The sequence below is a fragment of the Mobula birostris genome, chromosome 7, assembly GCF_030028105.1.
Source record: "Mobula birostris isolate sMobBir1 chromosome 7, sMobBir1.hap1, whole genome shotgun sequence".
NCBI classification, from domain to species: domain Eukaryota; kingdom Metazoa; phylum Chordata; class Chondrichthyes; order Myliobatiformes; family Myliobatidae; genus Mobula; species Mobula birostris.
The window spans coordinates 41,294,466-41,320,125 of record NC_092376.1 but is presented as its reverse complement, the minus strand read 5'-3'; the positions used below and the strand labels follow the sequence as shown (position 1 = coordinate 41,320,125).

Here is a 25,660-nt window from a genome sequence, read left to right as displayed (position 1 = left end):
CTGACACTCCAACATCTTTTCATCAGCTACAAAACACAAGTCAGGAACGTAATGGCAGTAGAGGAGGTCAGGCCTTCAACTCCATTACAAGCCACCTTTGGGCCTCCGTCCTCCAGATACGCAGACATCAGACTTATGGGCACGACAAGCCTGGCGTTTCAACCTTTGGGTCTCAACCTCTGGACTCGTGGATTTGACCTTCAGGCTTCAACCTCAGGTATCAACTACAGAACTCATTAATTATGGGGTTCTGAACTCTGGGCATCGACCTCCGGACTCGCATAGACCTTCGAACCTGGGACTATCTATCCAACCTGGGGGAGGTCACCGGTCCTTGTGTTTCCTACCCACATGGACCTCTGATCGTGGAACTTGCCATCGGAGGGGAGTGTGTCAGCAGCCCTCAGTCTCAAGGCCCGCTGAACACACTTTTTGACCACAGAGATTGATGGCCTTGACTCAACCCCCAGGGATTGTTGGCCTTTGACTGCAGAGTGCTTCAACCTGGACTTCAATCACTGGCTCCTGCCCCAACTCTTTATTTATTGTCCTGACCTCTAACTCCCCTTTATTCTTGTCCCTAATCCTAACTTGACCTCTAACTCCACACACTGAGTCTCAAGCATGATGGACATCGCTGTTCAGCACCATCTTGACCTCAAGTCTGATTCTTGAATGTGGTCTGACTAATGCCTTATAAAGCTTCAGGATTATATCCTTGCTTTTATATTCTAGTTCTCTCAAAATGAATGCTAACATTCCATTTGCCTTCCTTACTACGGACTCAACCTGCAAGTTAACCTTTATGGAAACCTGCATTAGGACCACCATGTCTCTTTGCACATCCTAGTTTTGAATTTGCTCTGAATAGTTTTGAATAAACTATTAGAAAAAAAGTTTAGTTGCAGATTACTTGGAAATAAATTTTTTTAAAAAAAGGAATAGAATAGATTAGAACTTTATTGTTATCGCTCAAGACAATGTGATTGCAGTGCTATTTCAGTCCATGTAAAGCAGTTATTTACAATGCATGCATTTCAGCTTAATAAAGAACTCCCATATTATATATACCAAGTGACTTTGATAGTCCATAACCTTCAAAGGCCATTTGCAAGCCAGGGAGTAGCATTATTCAGCTGCACAACAGCCCTCAGGAAGAAGTTGCCTTTCAGTCTTACTGTCTTGGCTAAAATGTTTCTGTATCTCCTACCAGATGGCAGGAGATTGAACAGACTTTGTCTGGGATGGGATGGGATAATATTGCGAGTGCAGTGTAAGCATCGAGAGCTGTAGATTGCCTCCAGGTCCGGTAGTTGAGTCCCAATGATATGCTGAGCCATCCTAATCATCCGATGAAGTACCTTCTGATCTGTCTTGCTGCAACTAGAGTACAACACTGTCATTCCGTATGTCAGTATGTTCTCTATTGCACATCGATAAAAATTGGCTGACAGTTTTTGGGGCAGATTAGTTCCCCTTAAGCATCCCAAGTAGTATAGTCGCTATTGTGCCTTCCCAACTATCAAGGTTGTGTTGATGGACTGAGAGAGCTCCTCAGTGATGCTCATCCCCAAAAATTTGGATCTGGAAACCCTTTCCACCACCTCACCATTTATGAATAGTGACCTCGCTGAAGTCAATTATAATTTTTTTTTGCCTTCTTGATGTCGAGTGATCATCATTTAGCAAGTCCTTTGATACGATCTCACATGGGAGGTTGGTCAAGAAGTCAGTCACTTGGCATTCAGGATGATTTAGTAAATTGGATTAGACATTGGCTTCATGGGTGAAGCCAGAGAGTGGCAGTAGATGGTTGCCTCTCTGAATGAAGGCCTGTGACTAGTGACGTGCTGCAGGGATCAGTGCAGGGTCCATTGTTGTTTGCCATCTATATCAACGATCTGGATGATGCTGTGGTAAACTGGAAAGTAAATATGTAGATAGCACCAAAACTGGGGACGTAGCATTCAGTGAGGAAGGATATCAAAGTTTGCAGTGGGATCTGGACCATCTGATAAAATGGGCTGAAAAATGGCAGATGGAATTTAATGCAGACATATGTGAGGTCTTGTACCTTGGGAGGTTAAATCAGGATACAACTTGCACAGCGAACAGTAGGAAACTAAAGAGTGTGGTAGAATGGAGGGATCTGGGCATAATTCCTTGAAAAGGGCATCGCAGGTAGATGAGGTTGCAAAGAGAGCGTTTGGCACATTGGCCTTCATAAATCAAAGTATTGAGTACAGGAGTTAGGATGTTATGTTGAAGTTGTAATATACATTAGTGAGGTTAATTTGAAATATTGTGTGCAGTTCTGGTCACCTATCTACAGGAAAGATATCAATAGGATTGAAAGAGTGCAGAAAAAAAAGACTTATAAGGATGTTGTCATGACTTGAGGACCTGAGATATTGGCAAAGGATGAATAGGCTAGGACTTTACTCCCTGGAGAATGAGGGGAGTTTCAATAGAGGTATATAAAATAATGAGGGGTATAAATAGGGTAAATGAAAACAAGCTTTTTCCACAGAGGGTGGGTGAGACTAGATCAAGAGGTCATGCATTAAGGGTAAAAGGTGTAATGTTTAAGGGGAACGCGGGGGGGGGGGACTTCTTCACTCAGATGTTGGCGAGAGTGTGGAACATGCTGCTAGTGTTAGAGGTGGACGCGGGTTCAATTTCAAAATTTAAATGAAATTTGGATAGGTACATAGATGGAAGGGGCGCAGAGGGCTATGTTCCGGCTGCAGGTCGATGGGACTAGGCAAAATAATAGTTTGGCATGGACTAGTTGCGTCTAAGAGCTTGTTTCTGTATTGTAGTGTTCTAACTGTTTAGACTGAATAAAATACAGGTACAGTGGTACATTGTTGAATCTAAATCAAGATCACACTAGGATGAAATCATTCAGGTGGTTGTGATCCCATCCCCAAAGGCCTCTTCCTTCTGTAATACCAGGGCTTATGGCATAGAAGATGTTTTAAGAATAAAGTATGCAATTGACTACATTGCATTCCCTATGGTACACTGCACAATCGTGGATTACTGAGGAAATATTGCATTATCTTACTGTGTGCAGTTTTGGTCCCCTAATCTGAGGAAAGACATCCTTGCCATAGAGGGAGTACAAAGAAGGTTCACCAGATTGATTCCTGGGATGGCAAGACTTTCATATGATGAAAGACTGGATGAACTAGGTTTATACTCATTGGAATTTAGAAGATTGAGGGGGGATCTGATTGAAACGTATAAAATCCTAAAGGGATTGGACAGGCTAGATGCAGGAAGATTGTTCCTGATGTTGGGGAAGTCCAGAACAAGGGGTCACAGTTTGAGGATAAAGGGGAAGCCTTTTAGGACCGAGATTAGGAAAAACTTCTTCACACAGAGAGTGGTGAATCTGTGGAATTCTCTGCCACAGGGAACGGTTGAGGCCAGTTCATTGGCTATATTTAAGAGGGAGTTAGATATGGCCCTTGTGGCTAAAGGGATCGGGGGTATGGAGGGAAGGCTGGTGCAGGGTTCTGAGTTGGATGATCAGCTATGATCATACTGAATGGCGGTGCAGGCTCAAAGGGCTGAATGGCCTACTCCTGCACCTATTTTCTATGTTTCTATCTGAGATGCAATCTTTTATGAGACATTAAAATAAGTTGGCAAGGTATAACAGAACCTTTTAAATTATCTTGTACCACTATCAGAATAAAAAGAAAAAAATACCAAATCACTTAAATTTTATAATTCAGCTTGGATAAGTGTGAAGTGATTCACTTTGGGAGGTTGAATTTGAAGGCAAAATACAGGGTTAATGGCATGATCCTTAGCACCGTGGAGGAGCAGTGGGATCTCAGGGTTCAGGTCCATAGATCCCTCAAAGTTACTATGCAAGTTGATAGGGTGGCTTAGAAGGCATATGGTGTGTTGGCCTTCATTAGTTAGGGGTTTAAGTTCAAGAGCCCTGATGTAATGTTGCAGTTCTAAAAGCCCTGATTAGACCACACTTGAAATACTGTGTTCAGTTCTGATCACCTCATTAAATTGTTGTAAATCAATAATGCTCCTGTGTATGATAAACGGGTTAAGAATTCCAGCAATTGCAGAATCTTGTGTTCCCAATGAAGTACAGCCATTGGTGTACTTTTTTTTGTGATTGCATCAGTATGTTGGGCCCAAGGTATATTCTCTGAGATGTTGCCACTCAGGAAATTGAAGCTGCTCACTCTTTTCACTGCTGACCCCTGAATGAGGACTTGCATGTGTCTTCTCTATTTTCTCTTTTCTATGTTCACAATCAATTTCTTGGTCTTACTGACATTGACTGCAAGGTTGATGTGACACTACTCAAAGCTGATCTATCTCACTCCTTTCTGCCTCCTCATTGCCATCTGAGATTATGAGTTGTATCAGCAGTGAATTTATCTATCCAGCACATCTTCTATTGCTTTACTCATTCTTAATATTTGTTACTTATAGATTTGACCATTCCATAGTTTAACTGACCAGTTTCCCTCACCCCAGGTTTCAGAAATCCCAAATTTCTGCTGTAGGTTCCTCATGCCAAGTGTCATTCAAGAATCTCTATGTTTGCTAATGCCTTGGTCTATCATAGTACTTATTTTAAAACATGAGTAATCTAAGTGTTTCAATAACAAAGCTTTAATATATTAAAATTCAATTATGGATCTGTGGAATGTCTTTACTTCATTCAAAATATATTTCCGTTACATTGTTCATTAATAAAATTATGTTGGAAGAGTTCATCAGACCAGACAGTATGTTATTTTATGTGAACAATTCACAATTTCCTCAAGACTGCAACTCTCTCTCCCAATTCTGAGTAATGCTTCCTGACCCAAAATGCTAACTGATTTCTCAGATATTGCTTTACCGGCTGAGATCTTCCACAATTTTCCGTCGTTATCAGCACATTCTTCCGCCTGCAAAAGAATTCTTAACTGAACTTATAAGTCGTAGTGAGAATCAAATTAAATACACACCTAGACCTTAACACACACAAAATGCTGGAGGAACTCAGCAAATTAGGTAGCATCTATGGGAATGAATAAACAGTCAACGTTTCGGGCTGAGATTCTTCTTCAGGACTGGAAAGAAAGGTGGAAGATACCAGAATAAAGAGTGACGGAGGGGAAGGAAGATAGGTGAAACTGGGTGCGTGGAAAACGTAAAGCGCTGGGGAAGAAGGAATCTGATAGGAGAGTGGACCATGGAAGAAAGGGAAGGAGCACCAGGGGGAGGTGATAGGCCGTTGAGAAGGTGTAAGAGGCCACAGTGGGGAATAGAAGACGAGGGAAGGGAGGGGAGGGAAATTTAAACCTTAATCATTGTTAATTATGTTTCCATAATGCTTCCTGCTTTTTTTTCACCGGCATGAACCGGTGAAATACAATAACTGACACGAAGCCGAGTGTAACGAATTTAGGACATCCCAAACAGAGTGACCCCCACCCACCCTCTACTTCCTCTGACTCAACGACGTGCCTCCAATTTGTTTTGATTCCTTCGGTGCCCAGAATGCGTTAGGTTTGCGCATGCGCAGCGTGGCACTAGCTGGCTCCTCGGAGGAGGCCGCCTTCAGCCGGGGTAGAAAGAGGGGGGGAGGAAAGCTTCCACCTGCGGTCCGAGTGTCTCCTACCATCGGCAGAGATAATACTTTACCGCTGGGAGCCTCGGCCCAACCCCGTCACCTCCTCCTCCCTCCCTTCCCGATCGAGCGAAGGAGACGGATGCACGGGGGCAACAGGCCTGTCTGAGCACTGTCAATGCGTGTTCTCTCCCCATCCGTTCTCCTTCCAATGTTGCTCGTCTCCGCCGCGGCACCGGATTTGAATTGTGGGAGGAGCAGCACGGCCGGACGCGGACCTGGAACTGCAGCTGTGCGCCCCGCTGCCCATCGCCGCCTTCTCCGCCGCTGAGGTGGCTTTCTCCAGTCTTTTCCCGTCCCCGCCTGCCATGAACAGCGGCGGTGGCGGGCTGCAGAGCGTGGGCTGCAAGGTGAAGTACTGTCGTTACTATGCCAAGGACAAGACCTGTTTCTACGGCGACGAATGTCAATTCCTGCACGAGGATCCCAACAATGGCGGCGCTTCCGCGAGCCTCGGTCTTGTCGTCAATAACAACCACCCGGGACTGGGAGTCGGGGCGGTCGCGGCGACGGCGGCGGTCGGAGGTGGCGGCGGGGGAGGAGCTGCTGGAGGTGTCGCCTCCGTTAGCGGCTGTGGAGGGGCTGTTAGTGGTGGCGGGATAACAGCAGCAGGCGGAGGCGGATTCCCCCACGGAGGGCTCAAGAAAAACGAGATCAGCAGCTTGGTGGAACCCGGGCAGCTTCTCACCAGTGAGTGTGTTGTGCATATATTTCAATTATTTATTAAAACCAGTCCGCAAAATACCCGCGGCCCAAAGGAGATGCTGTCGCAAGATACAAATAAAGTTGGCTTCCTTTTTTTAAAGAAAACCAGCTCCTAGAAAGGAAACGGCGGTTTACGCTTGTCAATTTGACCCGGAAAAGAAGGCTCTTAAAACAAAAAAAAACCGGGAGTACAGCTATTCTGGCCGATCTTGCCAATAAAGAATGTTTTCGGAGTGACTATACATTTTTGTTGGGTCGAGGAATGCCTATTTTCTGAGAGATCGGCCTACTTGATCTAATAGTCAAAGTGACAAGTAAAATTCAAACTGTTTTTAGTATGTTTGTTACGATCATGCTTTAACTATATATGTATAGTAAAAATTAATGGATGTAGCATACGGATTAGATACAAGTCATCAGGAATAGGTAGATTAATCTGCCAGATTGATAAAACTGCTGTAGATTATAAACGTAAATGTGCACATTGTTTTCTTGAGACAAGTGGAAATAGAGATTAAGCCAAGGAATATTAGTGGGGATGATCAAAAATCTACTTGGTTTTGATCGTGTGTCATTTGCAATGAAGGTTACAAGTGTGCTAGTGGCTGGGATAGGGATGGGTTAGCCGCTGATGTTGGTTTACACAAAATATTGCAGTTGCAAGTATTGGTGTATTTTATTTATATTAGATTTTATCATTTAAAATATTTTTATACAGATCTGGCGACATTTTGGGTGGAGATAATTCACTTGCAATCAGTTAAAATGCAAACAAAACTTTAAATAAGTTAATATGTAGTTGCAAATAGAATAAATAAAGCTGCAGTTTGTACATTACTTGAATTGGAAGTGGCTTAGATACCTGGAATGAAAGTACAGAGTAACCTTTTCATCTTTTGTTTGCTTTGCTGTATTCATATTGCATCTTTTCTTAGTCTTGTTTGGGGCTGGGAAGTAAGAAATGTTTCCTAATTTCACTCTGCCTGGTTCTACTTTTGAGTATGGTGTATGTTCTGGGTTATCAGATCATGGAAGCTACTCTATCAAACACTTGATCTGTCCTTGTTGTTTTAAAGGGTTAAACTTGGTAAATCTCTTGTGATTCCTCAGAAGTGTGGAACTGTTTTGATTTTTAAGTACATTGCTTGGAATTGAACAAAGTAGACCAGATGGCATTCTCACTGAGTCCTTGTAGAAGTTTCTTCCTCTGGGTTTTTCAGGAACTTTCTTCCTTTTGTTTCATCTGTTAAAGGCTTGGATGGAATGCAAATCAAATGTGCCAATAAATAATTCTCTTGGGGAAACAGATGAAGTGTTTCTTAAGAGATACCCTTGACATCATGGTGACACTAACTCTCAGTGACTGAGGTGGATTCACTCTTGTTCTCAGGTGCTGTCTGTGTGAAGTTTGCATGTCCCCTTTTTGACCATGTGGGTTTCCTCTGAGTGCTTAATTTTCATTTGCATCCTAAAGATGTAGGGGTTGGTAGATTAATTAGCCAATGTAAATTGCACCTAATGTGTAAGTGAGTGGTAGAAGCTAGGAGGGAGTTGAAGACAATACAGAAAAAAAAATTATTAATGTCCAACCGATGGTTGATGTGGGCTCGATAGGGCAATGGTGCTGTTTTCATGCTGTTCAAGAGACTGAAAATAAAGTTAAGCTTATCTTGAAAAGGATTGTGTGCAGTCTGAATTTGGACTGATTTCTACTTTACTAAATAAAATTTAACATTCCAAGATGATATATTAGACTTGAAAGTGTATACCTGTAGTGGTATATTAAACGCATAGTGTTTTTTTACGAATAGAGGACTGCATTACAACTGAAGTAGGTCTTCAAGAGTATGAAAGGGCTTTGATATATTTAAAAACTGAAATATTGTGCCTTAATGACAGTGCTGGAACTAGGATCAATAAAGGTTATATACTAATAATGAATCAACGTCAGAAATTTAGGACAGAAGTCTTCATCTGGAGTCTGCAGGGTGTGAATGAGGCAAATTGCATTGATGAATTTAAGGTAAAGCTCAATTCATAAAAGAAGGAAAAAATAAAATGTTAATTTGGTGACATGAAGTAAATATGAAGGAAGGTCAAATCGTCTAAATGCACCAATATGAATTTGTTGGGTCAGATGGGCCATTGCTGTGATTGTAACCTGTCTGTCTGTCTAGGCACCATATCCGATGTGGAACTTGGTGACCGTGGTTTTCCATGTAGACCTATCCTTTGTTTTTTGGATGACTTCCATTTCCTCGATGTTTTTGATGTACATAAGCCGAGGTCTTCCTCTGGGTTTACTCCCCTCAATCTTTCCAGAGAGCATGAGTTTTTCTAGTTCATCTTTCCGCATGATGTGTCCTAGGAATCTGAGTTGTCTTTCTCTTATTGTTGGTATGAGTGATAAACTGTAGTACAATAAAATCCTAGTATCTAGTTGAATATGTGCTTCTGTGTGATTGCTATAGAATCATACAGCATGGAAACAGGCCCTTCAGACCAACTGGTTAACTGAGATTCCTAATCTCCCCTTTCTCTGCGTTTGGTCCCTATCCCTTTCTAAGCCTTTCCTATCCAAGTACCTTCCAAATGTTGTTAATATGCTTGCCTCAAACACTTTCTCTGGCCGCTTATTCTACATGTTAACCAGCCTTCTGGGTGAAAATTTTACCCCTCTGGTTCCTGTTAAAACTCTCCACTTTAAACCTATAGTTTCTAGATCTGAATTCCCCCCAATCCAGGGACATAGTCTATGTACATTCATCTTACCTGTGCCCCGTTTTTAAAAAAATATATACATCTCTATAAGTTAACCACTGATTCTCCTATGGTCTAGTGAATATAGTTCCAATCTGCTCAACCACTCTTCATAACTTGGTCCTTCAAGTCCTGCACTCACATCCTCCTAAATCTCTGCGCTCTTTCCAGTTTAATGGCATCCTTCTATGGCAAAGTGACTAAAGCTAGACATAATATTCCAAATTATTTGTATATTGGGGTAACAAATTATCTATACTTTCCAAGAAAGTATGGAATTTAGCAAAAGCTGGCAACATTTTCCAATTATTTATTCATTTTTCAGAATCTGAGTGTCGCTAGTGACTTGAATTGGGTGGTTTTGTAAATCTTATTAAATGGCATTTTAAGAGTTAACTACATTAGTGGGCGTGGAGTCACATACAAGCCAGATCAAGTGACAGCAGATATTTCCTCTCCTGAAAGACATCAGACAGGTAGGAGTTTTTACAACCATCTGGAGTAACACATACAAAAAGCTGGAGCAACTCAGCAGGTCAGGTAGCATCTCTGGAAATGAGTAAATAGTGGATGCTTCAGGGTGAGACCCTTCATCAGGACAGTTATAACAATTCAGTATGCTTATGGTGATTGTACTTTTGATTAGGGATTGTATTTTTCTTCTCATGCCAGATTTAAGTTTAACTCTAAACTTAAATTTCCTAGCTGCCACAGTGGGGTTTGAATTCTGGGTTGTGAGCCGAGGCCTCTGGACCACTTATGATAATTTAGTTTCTGTACCAGCTACCTTGCTGGAGATGGGTTAACCCATATGAATTTATTCCAATGACAATGAATGTTAATGTGCTTTTGTTTTGCAAATATCTTATCACTTTAAGGTGTTGTAGCAGTCATGATACTGGGAAATTGCGAGTTTTGTATTTAGTAAATCTGGTTACTTGTGTGATGGTGCCAAATTGATTAAAAGCATATGTTCACAGTAGGGGAATTGTTGTCCCTTCCATATCAGGTCTATAGTTGGCTCCATACATGCAGTGTGATGTTTGTTTTAGAAAAACAAAATTAGTATGTTTACAATAATAACATGCTTACTAGGTTTGAGGATGAGAAATGAATATTAATATTGCCCACATCCCAAGAAGGAAAAAAGAAAAATTGCCTTTCATATATGATATTGAAGTTACAAAGTAATCATTGAAACAAATTTTCTTATTTTTCAGTTCCAGGAATGGATACAACAATACCAGATAACCTCACCAACTCGTACTTCAGCAGCAGCTTTATTGGGGTCAATGGCTTTGGAGGAGGGCCAGCTGAGCCAAAGTACCCTTTGATTCAGGTATTATAAATTTATCACTTTGAAAATAATTTTCAATACAAATAAGTAGTCCAAATATTGTACTGAATGTGTGTGGATTGGAGAGGTTTCTTGTGATAGCAAATGGTATTGTAGTTGTTGGAAATATTTTGTGTATACCTGCAAAGAAAAATAGACACTATTGTTGGGATGAGATTTTAGGACAACTCTTAAATAACAAAAGCTAATTGAGAAGACAGTTGGGATTCCCTCTGTATGGGTCATAACTTGCTGCTTAATTGGGACAGGAGACTTTTGTTGAACAATTTCTAGGTAGTGCAGTTGCATGAACTTGAGTGACCGTTAGACACTCCACTGTGCTTAGAGCGAATGGTTTTTAAATAGTCAGTTGTATTTGTTTATGTTCAAAAAGCAGTGATTGTTGCACTGATAATGAGAAATAAGCAGTAAGGCAATTTAGAATTGTTTGCTCAGTGTGGTTTCAAGCATTCAGGCTTGGAGATACCAGAAATGGTCAGGAGTGAAAATGAAGTGATTTCACTACTTCAGGTTGAGAGCTATGAAGAACTTGAAGGAATCAGCAATCACCTTGAATGTTACAATGAAAATGAAGATTTGGAGGATACATTTATCAAAAGCATTGTATGAAGGCAGTCCATTATCTCCAGTAGATGTCTGTGCTAATTTTGTACATCTACAGTCAATCAAAAGAACACAGCAGCATGTTGGCTGTCTGTCATATCTAAGAATGACAGTGAAACCTGTGTGGGAGAGTTTTTAAAGTATAAAAACTGTTGCAGTGGGACAGTTCCATTCTCTTGACCAGTGGTCCTTAACCTTTGGGTCGCGGACCGATACATTGCCGCGAAGAATGCAGTGGTGCAGCGGTAGTTGGAACGCACCCAGCACATCTTTAAGAAAAAAGCCGAAATAAACAAGCTAATTAATTAGGTGCTGCCCATTTGTCGGAAATGTTGGACATTTACGTGCCGGCTGGCACCTAATTAATTAGCTTGTTTATTTTGGCTTTTTTCTTAAAGATGTGCCAGGTGCGGTCTGACTACCACTACACCACTGCATTCTTCACGGCAGTGTATCGGTCCGCAGCTCAGAGGTTGGGGACTACTGCTCTTGACTTCAGGACTCTGGGTCCAATGGTATGAGTTGTCATCACAAGCTAGGCTCTTCCTTGGTTGCAGTTTATTACCTTGTCATTCCCTTCACTGTCCACAAAATGTTGCAGAGCCGCTCCCTTGCCATTAGATTTCACTGTTGATCTCATCTGCCAGAGCTCATTTCACGTGCAAGGACAGGAATGTCCCCATTTCACTGGGGTATGAGACCCTTTGTCTCCCTTCTATGCCTGTCGAAGCAGTGTACCGGGGTGTGGCCACTGTCGCGTGTAAACAGCTACTTGGAGCCAGAGTTGTGCCCAACAGTGAGTCAGAATGGACATGACAAGGCAGAGATGCTACCCCTCCCTGCACACCGCATACACAGCAGTGTACACTGGATGAAGTCCACATTGATAACTATTAGGAACAAATACAGTTTTATGGTAGGTAGTAGTATTGATGTGTTCTAATTTGTTCTGTTTCATTTAACTACATAGTTTGTTACTTAGTTAAACAGTAGTTTGTCTTTTTTTTTAATACCCTTTTAACTATTTCCATGAAACTTCGGCTAAGTAGGGCATAGCGTACTGGTTCCAATAATTCCAATTAATCGGAATCCACTGTATTGAAAAATCAGAATGGAAATGGTGGGATAATCACAAATTTTAGTTTTTTTCTGGGTGCTTAGAACATTAGAACACAAGAAATAGGAACAGGAATAGGCCATGTGGCCCGTCAAGCCTGCTCCGCCTTCAATATAATCATGGCTGATCTGGCTATGGACTCATCTCCACCTACCTGCCTTTTTCCCATAACCCTTAATTCCCCAACAATGCAAAAATCTAACTTGTCTTAAATATATTTACTTAGGTAGCCTCCACTGCTTTATTGGGCAGAGAATTCCACAGATTCACCAATTTCTGGGAAAAGCAGTTTCTCCTCCTCTCCATTGTAAATCTACTCCCCCGAATCTTGAGGCTATGTCCCCTAGTTCTAGTCTCACCTACCGGTGGAAACAACTTTCCTGCCTCTCTCTTATCTATCCCTTTCATAATTTTATGTTTCTATAAGATCTGCTGTCAGTGGGTACAGTCCCATGTGATTCAATCTCTCCTCATAGTGTAAACCCCTCATCTCTGGAATCAACCTGGTAAACCTCCTTTGCACTGCCTTCAAAGCCAGTATATCCTTCCTCAACTAAGGAGATCAGAACTGCACGCAGTACTCTAGATGCAGCCTCACCAGTACCCTGTATCGTTGGAGCATAACCTTCCTGCTCTTTACTTCAATTCCTCTGGACATTCCATTTGCCTTCTTGAAAATCTGCTGCACCAGCAAACCAACCTTTAATGATTCATGCACAAGCACTCCAAAGTCGCTGCAATTTTTTACTATTTAAATAATAATCTGCTTTTCCATTTTTCCTTCCAAAGTGGATGACCTCACATTTACCAACTTCCTATTCCCTCTGCCAGACCCTTGCCCATTCACTTAGCCTATCTAAATCTCTCTGCAGACTCACTGTATCTTCTGCACAATTTGATTTTCCACTCAATTTAGTGTCATCAGCAAACTACTCAGTCCCCTCTTCCAGATCGTTAACGTATATTGTGAACAGTTGAGGGCCCAGCACCAAACCCTGCAGCACACCGCTCACCACTGATTGCCAGCCAGAGTAACACCCATGTATCCCAACTCTCTGCTTTCTATTAATTAAGCAATCCTGTATCTGTGCTAATACATCACCCCCAACTCTATGCATCCTTATAAGATTTTTATGTGACACCTTATTGAATTGCTTCTGGAAATCCAAGTAAATAACATCTAAGTAAGTATCTTTAGATTATGGTGGCAATTTGACACTTTTTTTTCCTCTCTCTCCCTTGGTTCAGGCTATCTGTGATGTAAACTTTGTTACCTCCAAGTTCTATAATATATGCAATGTACCTATGCGCAATATCCTATCTTCCATGCTTCAAGCTTAATATCATTAACTTTCCCAATTATGCTCTAACCCCACTTGATGTTGCTTGCATATCACCATATCCCTTTTTTTGTTGACTTCCCCTGGTACTAATTAATTGCAGTAATAGATGGGAAGAAGGCAAGAGCATGGAGTGTAGCATAAAGGGCTTTTTAAAATTGGCTGTGCTGTCATAAACATTTATGCTATATTTTCATAGATTAAGTAAATCATATAGAACGAGGCCTTTGTTTCATCATTCCTATAAAAAAGCGTCCATTTGTCTTGCTTTGTTTTCTCTCTTTTAACAAAAAACATTTTGAGAACTTTTTACAGTTTTCTTTCATATTACTACTTCTCACTTCTCATTCTAAATATGAGTTCCAGAATTGTCATAATATGTGTAGTACAGCCAAATCAGTACTAGGAGTGGGGCTAGATGTACAGCCTGAGGCGTGGACCTGGGAGGAGGTCACGTGTCAGCATTAATATCTGTGCAGCAATGCTTGGTGTGATCAGCAAAGATGGAATAGAGGCAACTCCAACAAAGCTTTTCTCTTGATGAAGTGCTTAGAGTATGGCCTTGTCATTACAAACACTTTGTCATGACAGCTTATGCTCTCTCTGACTGAACAAGATGCCCTGCACTCTTTGAGCAAGCTCCATAGCTGTTAAAGTTTATCATTTCCTGAGTGAGGGACCATGATGTCTGCACCACCTGCACATTGACAGTGTCGATGACTGCTGGACTGACCATTGCCTAATTTATACTCTCATCTCCATCAATTTGTCCCAAAAAAAAGTAGAGGCATTACTAAAGACGATCAAGCCCGAAACTCTCAAAGACCTGACAATGTTGAGCGTATTTAAGGTGGAAGTTGATAAAAGTTTGGTGAATTGAGGACCACGTGGAACTAGCTCCAGGGAGGAGATTATGCCTGTAGCAAATCAGCCATAATTGTATTGAATGATGGAACTCAAATGGCTGACTGGTCCTATTCCTGCCAGCTGTCTCCTGTGTTTTTAGACATGAGAAGTATTGATCACAAATATCAAAAATTAATGTGGATAGTAGAATGTGATAATGTTAGAGTTCACAGAACAGCATAAGTTATCAGAAAGTAAATTTTATATGTATTGAACTATATTGAAATAATGATTAATTGAGAGAACAAGATTCAGATAGAGATAATTCAAAAAAAAAATGAAGTTTTCAAAAGGAAAATCCAGGTTTTATTTAAAGGAACACTCAATTAAGAACTAATTAAGTGTTTTAATTTTGTCCAAGATGTTGATTAATCCAAAGTTTGATAACAGGCCACTTGCCTTTTACTAGGGTTTTGCATTTGTAGAAAACAGTTCATATTGCAATTTTCTATTAGGCTTAGCTGTGTCATCTGCGCAAGTGTCTATAAATGCAAATTGGGACAAAAACCTGTTTACCTTTTTTCCACAGAGAGTGAGTTTTATTTTCTATTTCAGGTTTTTAGTTAGTGATTTGTAAATTCTGTAATGGGTGAATTTCTGTGGGCCTTCTCCAACCTCTTAAGCTTTTTAAAATCTGCGTTCTGTCTTTTTGCACTCATTATTTTATCACTTTGGTGGATGTATCTGCAGCTGAATTGGCTCTAATTTTTTCTTCTCAAGCCCTCTACCTCTCAAGTTAATCCTCTGACCAAACCTTTGCTTACTTTCTATATACATAGTATCAAATTGTATCTAAGTAGCAGCCCTGTGAAGTTGGATTTTTTGTGATATTAGAAGCATTATATTACACAGATTACTATTTTACACCCCAAATAGCAAGATTGCTAATAGCAACATTAACAGTGCGAGTTTGTATGTTGCGAAAAGCTGAGAAAATTGATTAAAGGGATTTTTGTAGATTTCTTCAAGACAGGTCATGGAAAGATTAATAGTTAACATCATCTGTTATCAGTTCTGCATGGACAAGGTAATCGCAAAAGTTGCAGGATAAAGTGGAAAAAATAATTGTGTGTAAAAGGTTGTTTAGACACAAGTTGCTAATAAGGGAGAAAGATAATTGAAGAATTGAAGAGGCATTTTATTGGGCCACAGAAAAATGACAACAGATGGGATCAGAGAACATGTCAGCTTCAGTTGAACACCCAGCTTTGACATCTAGTGAATTATATGGCTGCCAATTCTTTTCCTTCTATGATATTATTTATTAACAGTTGCAGTGACTATGTGCTCTCACTTATTAAATAGATGATGAGTTCAGATTGAATTCGTTATCATACAAGTAAAGCAATTCTCATTTTATCTACAAAGAGTAATAAAAATGTCATGCAATGCTTCAGTGTATAAAGATAAAGATCATTGCCAAAATAGAGGATAAACACAGATGCTGGAAACCTAGAGGAACACACAAGGTGCTGGAGGAACTCTGCAGATCAGGTAGCATCTGTGGAGGGGAATAAATAATCGATGTTTTGGGCTGACTCCTTTTATCAGGACTGCAAAGGAAGGGAGAAGAAACTGGAATATGAAGGTGGGTGGAGGAAAAGCAGAACAAGCTGGCAGGTGGCATGTGCGGCTAGGTGTGGGGGAAGGTGGGTGGTTAGGGTAGGGAGAGGGTGATGAAGTGAGAAGCTGGGAGGTGATAGAAGAGGTGAAGGGCTGAAGAATAGGGATGGTTAAGGGAGTGTAAGAGTGGACCATGGAAGAAAGAGAAGTGGGGGGAGGAGAACTGGTGGGAAATAATGGGAGGTGAGGAGAAGAGGAGGAGGTAATAGTCACACAGTTATCTAACACTATGGCACAGAAGCGGGCCCTTTGGCCCTAATAGTCAAATTGACTTGCACCTGCGACATAACCTCCCGTACTCCTCCCGTTCATGTACCAACCCGAATTTCTCTTAAATGTTGAAATTGAATCCACATCCACCACTTACGCTGGTAGTTCATTCCACACTCTTAGTGAAGAAATCTCTCCTCTTGTTCCTCTTAAATGTTTTGCCTTTCACACTTAACCCAGAACCTCTTCTAGTATTTCCCAACCTCAGTGGAAAAAGCTAGTTTTCATTTACCCTATCTATACCTCTCAAAATTCTGTATACCTCTATCAAATTTCCTCTCGGTCTAGAGAATAAAGATCTAATATATTCAACCTTTTCCTATAACTCAGGTCCTCAAGTCCCAGCAATATCAGTGTAAATTTTTTCTGTACTCTTTTAATCTTATGGATGTCTTTCCTGTAGGTAGGTGACCAAAACAGCATGCAGTACTCCAAATTTGGCCTCACTAGTGTCTTATACAACTTGATCGTAACATCCCAACTCCTTAACTCATTACTTTGATTTACTAAGGCCTGTGTGCCAAAAACTTCTTCACGACCCTATCTACCTGTGACACATTTTCAACAAATTGTAGATCTATATTCCCAGATCCCTCTGTTCTGGCACGCTCCTCAGTGCCCTACTGCTAACTGTGTGTGTCCTACCCTGGTTTGTCCTCCCAAAGTGCAACACCTCACAGTTGTCTGCATTATATTTCATCTGCCATTTTTCAGTCCATTTTTCCAGTTGGTCCAGCTCCTGCTGTAAGCTTTCATAGTTTTCCTCGCTATCTACTATACTGCTAATCTTCTGTCATCTGCAAATTTGCTGATCCAGTTTACCACATTATTACCCAAATCATTGATGTGGATGACAAACAACAATGGAAACAGCACTGATCCCCAGAGCATACAATTAGGCACAGACCTTCAGGCAGAGAGGCAACCATCAACTACCACTCTGGCTTCTCCCACGAAATCAATGTCTGATCTAATTTACTACCTCATGTTGAATGGCAAGTGACAGAATTTTCTTGATCAGCCTCCCATGCGGGACCTTGTCAAATGCATTGCTGAAGTTCATGTGGGTAACATCCACTGCTTTGCCTTCATCAGTTTTCCTGGTAACTTCCTCGAAAAACTGTAAGATTAGTTAGACATGTCCTACCATGCACAAAGCCCTGTTCACTTTCCCTAATCAGTTCCTGTCTATCCAAATACTTAGATATCCAGTCCCTTAGAATACGTTCCAGTAACTTGTCCATTATTGATGTCAGGCTCACAAGCCTATACTTTCCTGGCTTATTCTTGGGGCCTTTTATTAAACAATGGAAGAACTTTAGCTATCACCTAATCCTCTGGTACCTCACCCATTCCTAAGGACAGTTTAAATATCTCTTCTAATGCCCCTTTAATTTCTACACTGGCCTTCCACAGGGACCAGGAGAACTCCTTACCAGGCCCTGGGTATTTATCCACCCTAATTTTCCTCAAGACAGTAGATACCTCGTCCTCTGTAATCTATATATGGTGCTTTGCCTTACTGCTGCTGTATCTCAATATGACCCAGTATGACCCACCCAGATCCAGTCGTTGGGCATAATGTGCATTATGTTGACTGTTGCGTTATTCATGTACGTTATGTGCATGGATGGTGTTCCTGCAAGCCAGAGGAGAGTCTCAGCAGAAGGGTCAAGTGGGAGGATCTTCTCAGCTACAGTACTGTGGAAAAAGTCTTAGGCACCCTAGATTTTTTGTGGTTTGAGATGGTATGGCCTTCACAGAGCCCTAATCTCAACATCATCGAGGCTGTCTGGGATGACCTGGAGAGATTCCTTGATGCTGGAAACAATCTACCCGCCGAATTTTTTTTCTTATAAAACTTCAAGACAGTGTACCTAAGAGAGTTGATACTGGTTTAAACGCAAAGGCTGGTCACACCAAATATTGATTTGATTTATTTTTTTCTGTTTACTGCTTTACAGTAAATTTTTTGATATTGAGAAACATTTCATTTTATTATTTTTGAACGCATCTTCGCTTTATAGAATTTTTTTTTTTACATGTGCTTACGACTTTTGCACAGTACTGTATGGCCTAAGATGGTCATGGCCACACGCAACTGTAGGAGTTGGGATTTCATTCCTGTTGGGAATATGGTTGCACTCAATGGAAGTTTGCAAGGGTAAGCAATCACTCCTGCTATTGACTCCATGACAAATCCATGGCTCTTTCGGCAAATTCTGATGTTCCAGGACGTGTCTTTAGAGTGTATGAGGAAACAAACTTTGAATCAGAATTAGATTTAATATCACTGGCATATGTCATGAAATCAGTTAACTTTACAGCAGCAGTACAATGAAATATATTTAAATTAAAATTAGTGCAAAAACACAAATAAGTAGTGAGGTGGTGCACATGGGTTCAGTGTCTACTTAGGAATCAGATGGCAAAGGGGATGAATTGCTGCGTGTGCCCCTTCAGGCTTCTGTGCCTCCTTCCCGATGATAACAATGAGAAGAGTGCATGTCCGGGATGATGGATGCTGCCTTCCTAAGACACCACTCCTTGAAAATGTCTTTGATTTTTACCGAGGCTAGTACCCACGATGGAGCTGATTTAATCTTACAAGTTTCTGCAACTTACTTCAATCTTGTGCAGTAGCACCCGCCCCTCCATCCCCATACCAGGTGGTGATGTAGCCAAGAATGTTGATTTTGCCAATGATGCATTGCTCTGATCATCTAATACCACATTTGCCTTATCTTTTGCTCAGGATGTCCTTGTGGGCATATGTTGACTATGTATTTTAGAGCAGAGTTTACCGTGGAAGCCTTTTCTGCGTACCTCTGTGCATGAGGAAGTAGCTACATCTGATGGATGCTTAGCTGGCTCCAACCATACTGTGTTGTAGGTGTGCTGGAACCAAGAACAGTCCAAGGTGTTGGCCCTGTATGAGGTGCTGATACGTGCTGGTCCCTGTTGTACTCAGTGAAGTGAATGATAGCACTTCAATCTTTTCCTTGGTGTGTTGAAGCGCAACACTTGAAACATATTGAGTGCTCCTTCAGAAACCGTCTCCGGTCTACATCCAACTTTTCTCCGAATCCTCTGCATTTACTTAAGTGGTAAGGTTTCTTATGAACAGGGCATTGTCTATTGGGGTTCATGAGAAAGTTTTCCACTTCAGTTTTGCTGACTGTAATAGGCGTTCTGGTTTTCCATGTTTCTGCTGGAGACCTCTCTTTGATGTGTTACTGGAAGTTGAGAGCATAAAGCTAAGGTCATTTCACATTTCTGTGTGACAGCAGACAAGTGCCACGAAGAATGAAAATGGCTGATAGGAGGCATGTTTCTTTTTATTCTTGAACTTTTCAGTTATCTGCTGCTGTTGCTTAATGTTCAGTAGTTTCTCCACTGTAAGGTTTATTCCTCTCGCTGTATCTAAAAAAAAACTCAGTTCTAGTAGGTAACCTTTTTTTTTTTTGCAGTTTGACATTCTAGCAACAGATCTGCAAGCTCCAGTGGTTTCCGCAGTTCTTTGTGTAAGAGCTTTGGAAAATCTTGTCTGCTGGAGCGAAGTTCTTTGATTGCCTTTGGAGAACCATAGCATTTGTCCAGCCTCTGCCACAGCATTTTTAAACCTGGAGCTGGATTATTAAAGTGAGCTGCTCTTGCCCGTCTTGCATGCTGCAATGATTTCCCATCAGGCCACTTATGGAGAAGGTCTTTTTTTTATTATACTTTATTCAAAAGTAAAATTATATACAATAAACCATTCAATGACTCTTAATCCTTTACATATGTTTCCCTTACGGTCTGTAAATATCCATACTTTTGGCCACTCACATGGCACTCTGTTGGTTCACCTTCCCACACCATTGTTGAGGGGTATACTCCCTGCCACCTGACCCCTCCCACTCCCACGGGAGAAGAACCCTAAACTGTGGTCCTTCCCCACCGGGCCCTTGCGGTGGCGGCACCAAGTTTCAGCACGCCCCTCAGCACATACTACTGCAGCTGAGAATGTGCCAGTCGGCAGCATTCTGCCACAGACATCTCCATGTGCTGGTAGATCATCAAGTTTCGGGCTGACCAAAGAGCGTTGATCTGCCGGCAGCACTGGATGTTGGTCTCTGTGTGCATCCCCGGGAACAGCCCGTAGATCAGAGAGTCCTCTGTTATGCAGCTGCTGGGGATGAAACGTGACACTAGCCCATCCATCTTCCTCCACACCTGCTCTGCGAACTCACAGTGTGCAAAGGGGTGGGTCACAGACTTCTCCTCATTGCAGTCCTCCCGTGGGCAGTGGGGTGTGGAGACGACGTGCCGGGCATACAAGAGGGATCTGAAGGGGAGGGCCCCTCTGACCACCAGCCAGGCGAGGTCCTGGTGCCTGTTGGTGAGATCTGGCGATGAGGCATTTTGCCAGATGAACTGGACGGTCTGCTCAGGGAACCACCCCACTGTGTCCATCACGTCCTTCTCCTGCAGTGCCTGCAGGACGTTACGTGCCGACCACTGCCTGATGGCCCTGTGGTCAAAGGCGTTGACCTGGAAGAACTTTGCTATGAAGGACGGGTATGACGGCAGCAACCAGCTGACTGGGGCGTTCTGTGGGAGTGGGGCCAGACCCATCCTTCGTAGCCAGGGCGACAGGTAGAACTTGGGCACATAGTGGTACTTGGTGCCCACATATTTAGGTTCTACACACAACCTGATGCAGCCACACACAAAGCTGGCCATCAGGGTGAGGACGACATTGGGGACGTTCTTGCCCCCATTGTGCAGGGACTTGTGTATGACGGTCCGTCTGACCCACTCCATCTTGGATCTCCAGACGAATCTGATGGAGAAGGTCTAGAGTCTAGCTCTAGTTTGAAACTTAGTTCTGCCACTGCATTGGAAAAGCTTGACTTCCAGGATGGATTACTGGTTGTATAAAACTTTTTGTCTGCTATGACTAGGCCTCGATGAAGCAGATAGCAAGCCTGCAGCTCCTGAATGAGAGCGTTGTGGAGTCTGGCTTGCTTGATGTGTGTCCTAGGGTTGATCGAAGTTCTGTCTGTCCATGCCTGTGCAGATGGGATTAGCATCAGTAGCAACTCTTGACTGAAGTCTTTGCTGTGATGAAACTGCAGAAAGGGGTATTATGGATCTTGGTTGTTGTAGATCTTGACTCAATGCCTGGACTATGTGAAAGGCATTTTGGCTGTGTGGTGTGGACATCTTTTACCTGTGGAGCTGGAGCACTGCCTTTTTCATAGCCAGTACGTGTTTGGACATATTCTTTTTAGCTGTTGTGATAACGGCAGTGAAGCATGACTGATTCTGGTTATGGACACACAACTAAGTCAACTGCTGCTTCAAACACCTTTGCCTCTGGTGGGGCAGTATCAACACACTCCTCTCTGAACACACTTAATGTAGCCTCTACACATGCTCTCTCCATGTCTATACGAGCATTTGCTATTTGTATTTCAAATTTGCGCTTGGAATAAGCTGCCCTCATTCTTGCTGCTTCAGCTTTGGCACAGCCTTGTGCTGTGCTAATCATGAATTTGTTCAAGCATCATGTTGTGAAGATGCAATAGATGCACCACATTCTGATTTCACTTCCAGGTCTTGGTGATAAATGTTGTTCGGATCGGATGCCAACATTATGCTCTACGATGTTCAGATTTGTCTCTAGTCTGCAGGCAATTTTCACTCTACTGCCCTTGCAGTCATATGTATGAAGCTATGCAGCGAGTTCAACACCTTCTCAAAAATCACCCGAGATAGAAGCTTTCTTCAGTATTTCTAATGAGATCTTACTTGTAAGATGATTTTGCTATTTCAGGGTTAAATAATGAGAGGATGGAGATGGATGCCTTTCTACTGCATACTTCAAGTTCAATTAAAAACCACACAGAAAGTTCGACTGGCGGGAAGGATTTAAAAGAAGACAGCTTTATAGGGCGGGTGTTGGAGTAGAGGGAGACAGAATAGGAGGGCTTTGGTTCAACGGGGCTTCGGTGATAACGGTTCGAGGTGAGGTAAGCTACTTGTGAGGAATAGGAAGTATGTCTGCGAGGCCGGTGTTCTGTACTGGGTGTCAGATGTGGGATGTCCGCGAGACTCCCAGCCTCCTGGACGGCCGCACCTGTGCCAGGTGTGTCGAGCTGCAGCTCCGTAGGGACTGGTTTAAGGAACTGGAGGTGCAGCTCAATGACCTTCGTCTGGTCAGGGCAAGTGAGGAGGTGATAGAGAGGAGCGATAGGCAAGTAGTCACACAGGGGCCTCAGGAGACAGATAAGTGGGTAATAGGAAAGGGAAGGGACAGAGTTAGATACTAGACAAGTTGAGAAGCAGGACCTGAAAGGTAGTAATCTTGGGATTGCTGCCTGTGCCACGCGACAGTGAGTATAGGAATAGAGTGAGTTGGAGGATAAATGCGTGGCTGACGGATTGGAGCAGGGGGCAGGGATTTAGATTTCTGGATCATAGGGATCTCTTTTGGGGCAGGTGTGACCTCTACAAAAAGGATGGGTTGCACTTGAATCTGAGGGGGACCAATATCCTGGCAGGAAGATTTACTAAGGCTATTAAAGAGTTTAAATTAGAATGGCGGGGGGGGGGGGGGGTGTGTGGGAACCGAACTGAAGAGACGGAAGAAGGGGCGGTTGGCTCACAAATAGAGAAAGCTTGTAGACAGTGTGAGGGAAAATAGGCAGGTGATAGAGAAGGGATGCACTTAGACTGATGGTTTGAGATGCCCTGATGAAGGGTCTCGGCCTGAAACGTCGACTGTACCTCTTCCTAGAGATGCTGCCTGGCCTGCTGCGTTCACCAGCAACTTTGATGTGTGTGGTTTGAGATGTGTCTATTTTAATGCAAAAAGCATCATGAACAAAGCGGATGAGTTTGTAAATGTAACTTTGCTGGGTCAAATAACAACAGCACGAGAAGATTGTTACTTATCGTTGCACCCGTTTATTTCTTCGAGCTCAGCTGGCGAGTGAACTTAGACCCGACATCAGGGAGAGACTCTTTCTCATCTCCCTGGCGGTTCTACAAGTTCACTGCCCGATGTCAGAATTGTCAGAAGTTATAAGGCCACCGATACAAAAGAACAATCAGTTTGATAACCATTCAGGTCAAGTCAATGGACTGTTGATACAAAAGTACAATCAATTTGTTAGACACTCCAGCCACCTTAATTAAAGAAAAGAATGTCCTACCTGGTTTGCTGGAGCCACAAATTAATTACAAAGATAAGAACATCCGTCAAATTTATGCTTTAATTAAGAAAGAAATGTTCTGTCTAATTTCCATCAGGTACTGCTTTTTGTCAAAATCAAAAGGTGTGAAAAGCCCAGAGACATCTGATGTGGATCTGGGTGAACTTTAACCTTTATCTTGCTCCAAAGAAAGCAGCTGTGAGACATTATTCAAACACACTGCAGTCACAGACATAGTCAGTACTGAATCCATTGTTTACAGGGATCTTGAGAATCCCCCATTCCCTTAAACTTTATCAAGTTTAGAGCGTGGATCAGTACTTGGAGCTATGATGTTGTGGCCATTGCAGAGACTTGGATGGCTCAAGAGCAGAAGTGGTTACTTAGAGTTTCGGAAAGGACAGGGAGGGAGGCAAAAGAGGTGGGGGCGTGGCACTTGATCAGAGATGGTGTCACAGCTGCAGAAAAGGAGGAAGTCATGGAAGGATTGTCTACTGAGTCTCTGTGGGTGGAAGTTAGGAACAGGAAGGGGTCAATAACTTTACTGGGTGTTTTTTATAGACCTCCCAATAGTAACAGACATCGAGGAGCAGATAGGGAGACAGATTCTGGAAAGGTGTAATAATAACATGGTCGCCGTGGTGGGAAATTTTAATTTCCAAATACTGATTGGCAGCTTCCTAGACCAAGGGGTTAAAATGGGGTGGAGTTTCTTAGGCGTGTTCAGGAAGGGTTCCTGACCAATATGTAGATAAGTCTACAAGAGGAGAGGCTGTACTTGATCTGGTATTGGGGAAATGAACCTGGTCAGGTGTCGGGGTCTCTCAGTGGGAGAGCATTTTGGAGATAGAATTATGATCATTATCTCCTTTACCATAGCGTTGGAGAGGGATAGGAACAGACAAGTTAGGAAAGTGGTTAATTGGAGTAAGGGGAAACATGAAACTATCAGGCAGGAACTTGGAAGTATAAATTGGGAACAGATGTTCTCTGGGAAATGTACGGCAGAATTATGGCAAATGTTCAGGGGGGATTTGTGTGATGTTCTGCATAGGTATGTTCCGGTGAGGCAAGGAAAGGATGGTAGGGTACAGGAACTGTGGTGTACCAAGGCTGTTGAAAATCTAGTCAAGAAGAAAAGAAAAGCTTACGAAAGGTTCAAAAAAAACTAATGATAAGGGATCTAGAAAATTATAAGACTAGTAGGAAGGAGCTTAAGAATGAAATTAGGAGAATCAGAAAGGGCCATGAGAAGGCCTTGACAAGATTAAGGAAAACCCCAAGGCATTTTACAAGTATATGAAGAGCAAAAGGATAAGATTTGAGAGAATAGGACTAATCAAGTGTGACAGTGGAAAAGTGTGTATGGAACCAGAGGAGATAGCGGAGGTACTTAATGAATACTTTGCTTCAGTATTCACTACAGAGAAGGACCTTGGCGATTGTAGGGATGACTTACAGTGGACTGGACAGCTTGAGCACATAGACATTAAGAAAGAGGATGTGCTGGAGCTTTTGGAGAGCATCAAGTTGGATAAGTCACTGGGACCGGATGAGACATACCCCAGGCTACTGTGAGAGGCGAGGGAAGAGACTGCTGAGCCTGTGGCAATGATATTTGCAGCATCAATGGGGACGGTAGAGGTTACGGAGGATTGGAGGGTTGCAGATGTTGTTCCCTTTTTCAAGAAAGGGAGTAGAGATAGCCCAGGAAGTTATAGACCAGTGAATCTTACTTCAGTGGTTGATAAGTTGATGGAAAAGATCCTGAGAGGCAGGATTTATGAAGATTTGGAGAGGCATAATATGATTAGGAATAGTCAACATGGCTTTGTCAAAGGCAGGTCATGCCTTACGAGCTTGACTGAATTTTTTGAGGATGTGACTAAACACATTGAATGTAGAACAGTAGATGTAGTGTATATGGATTTCAGCAAGGCATTTGATAAGGTACCCCATGCAAGGTTTATTGAGGAAGTAAGGAAATATGGGATCCAAGGGGACCTTGTTTTGTGGATCCAAAATTGGCTTGCCCGCAGAAGGGAAAGAGTGGTTGTAGATGGGTCATATTCTGCATGGAGGTTGGTGACCAGTGATGTGCCTCAGGGATCTTTT

The 25,660-nt window shown here is 42.3% G+C and overlaps 1 protein-coding gene across 2 annotated transcripts in view; it reads left to right on the top strand.

Moving 5' to 3' along the window:
• The first annotated feature begins 5,546 nt into the window (after positions 1 to 5,546).
• The window catches only part of pan3 (poly(A) specific ribonuclease subunit PAN3), a 110,114-nt gene continuing 90,000 nt past the window's right edge, over positions 5,547 to 25,660 (top strand). For both annotated transcript variants that reach the window (XR_011886566.1, XM_072262976.1), the window contains exons 1-2: positions 5,547 to 6,352; positions 10,348 to 10,466. Coding sequence is in view for 1 of the 2 variants with exons in the window: in XM_072262976.1 (XP_072119077.1) it covers positions 5,971 to 6,352; positions 10,348 to 10,466 (501 nt within the window). In the remaining variant the exon portion in view is untranslated. The remainder of the gene's footprint in view (positions 6,353 to 10,347; positions 10,467 to 25,660) is intronic.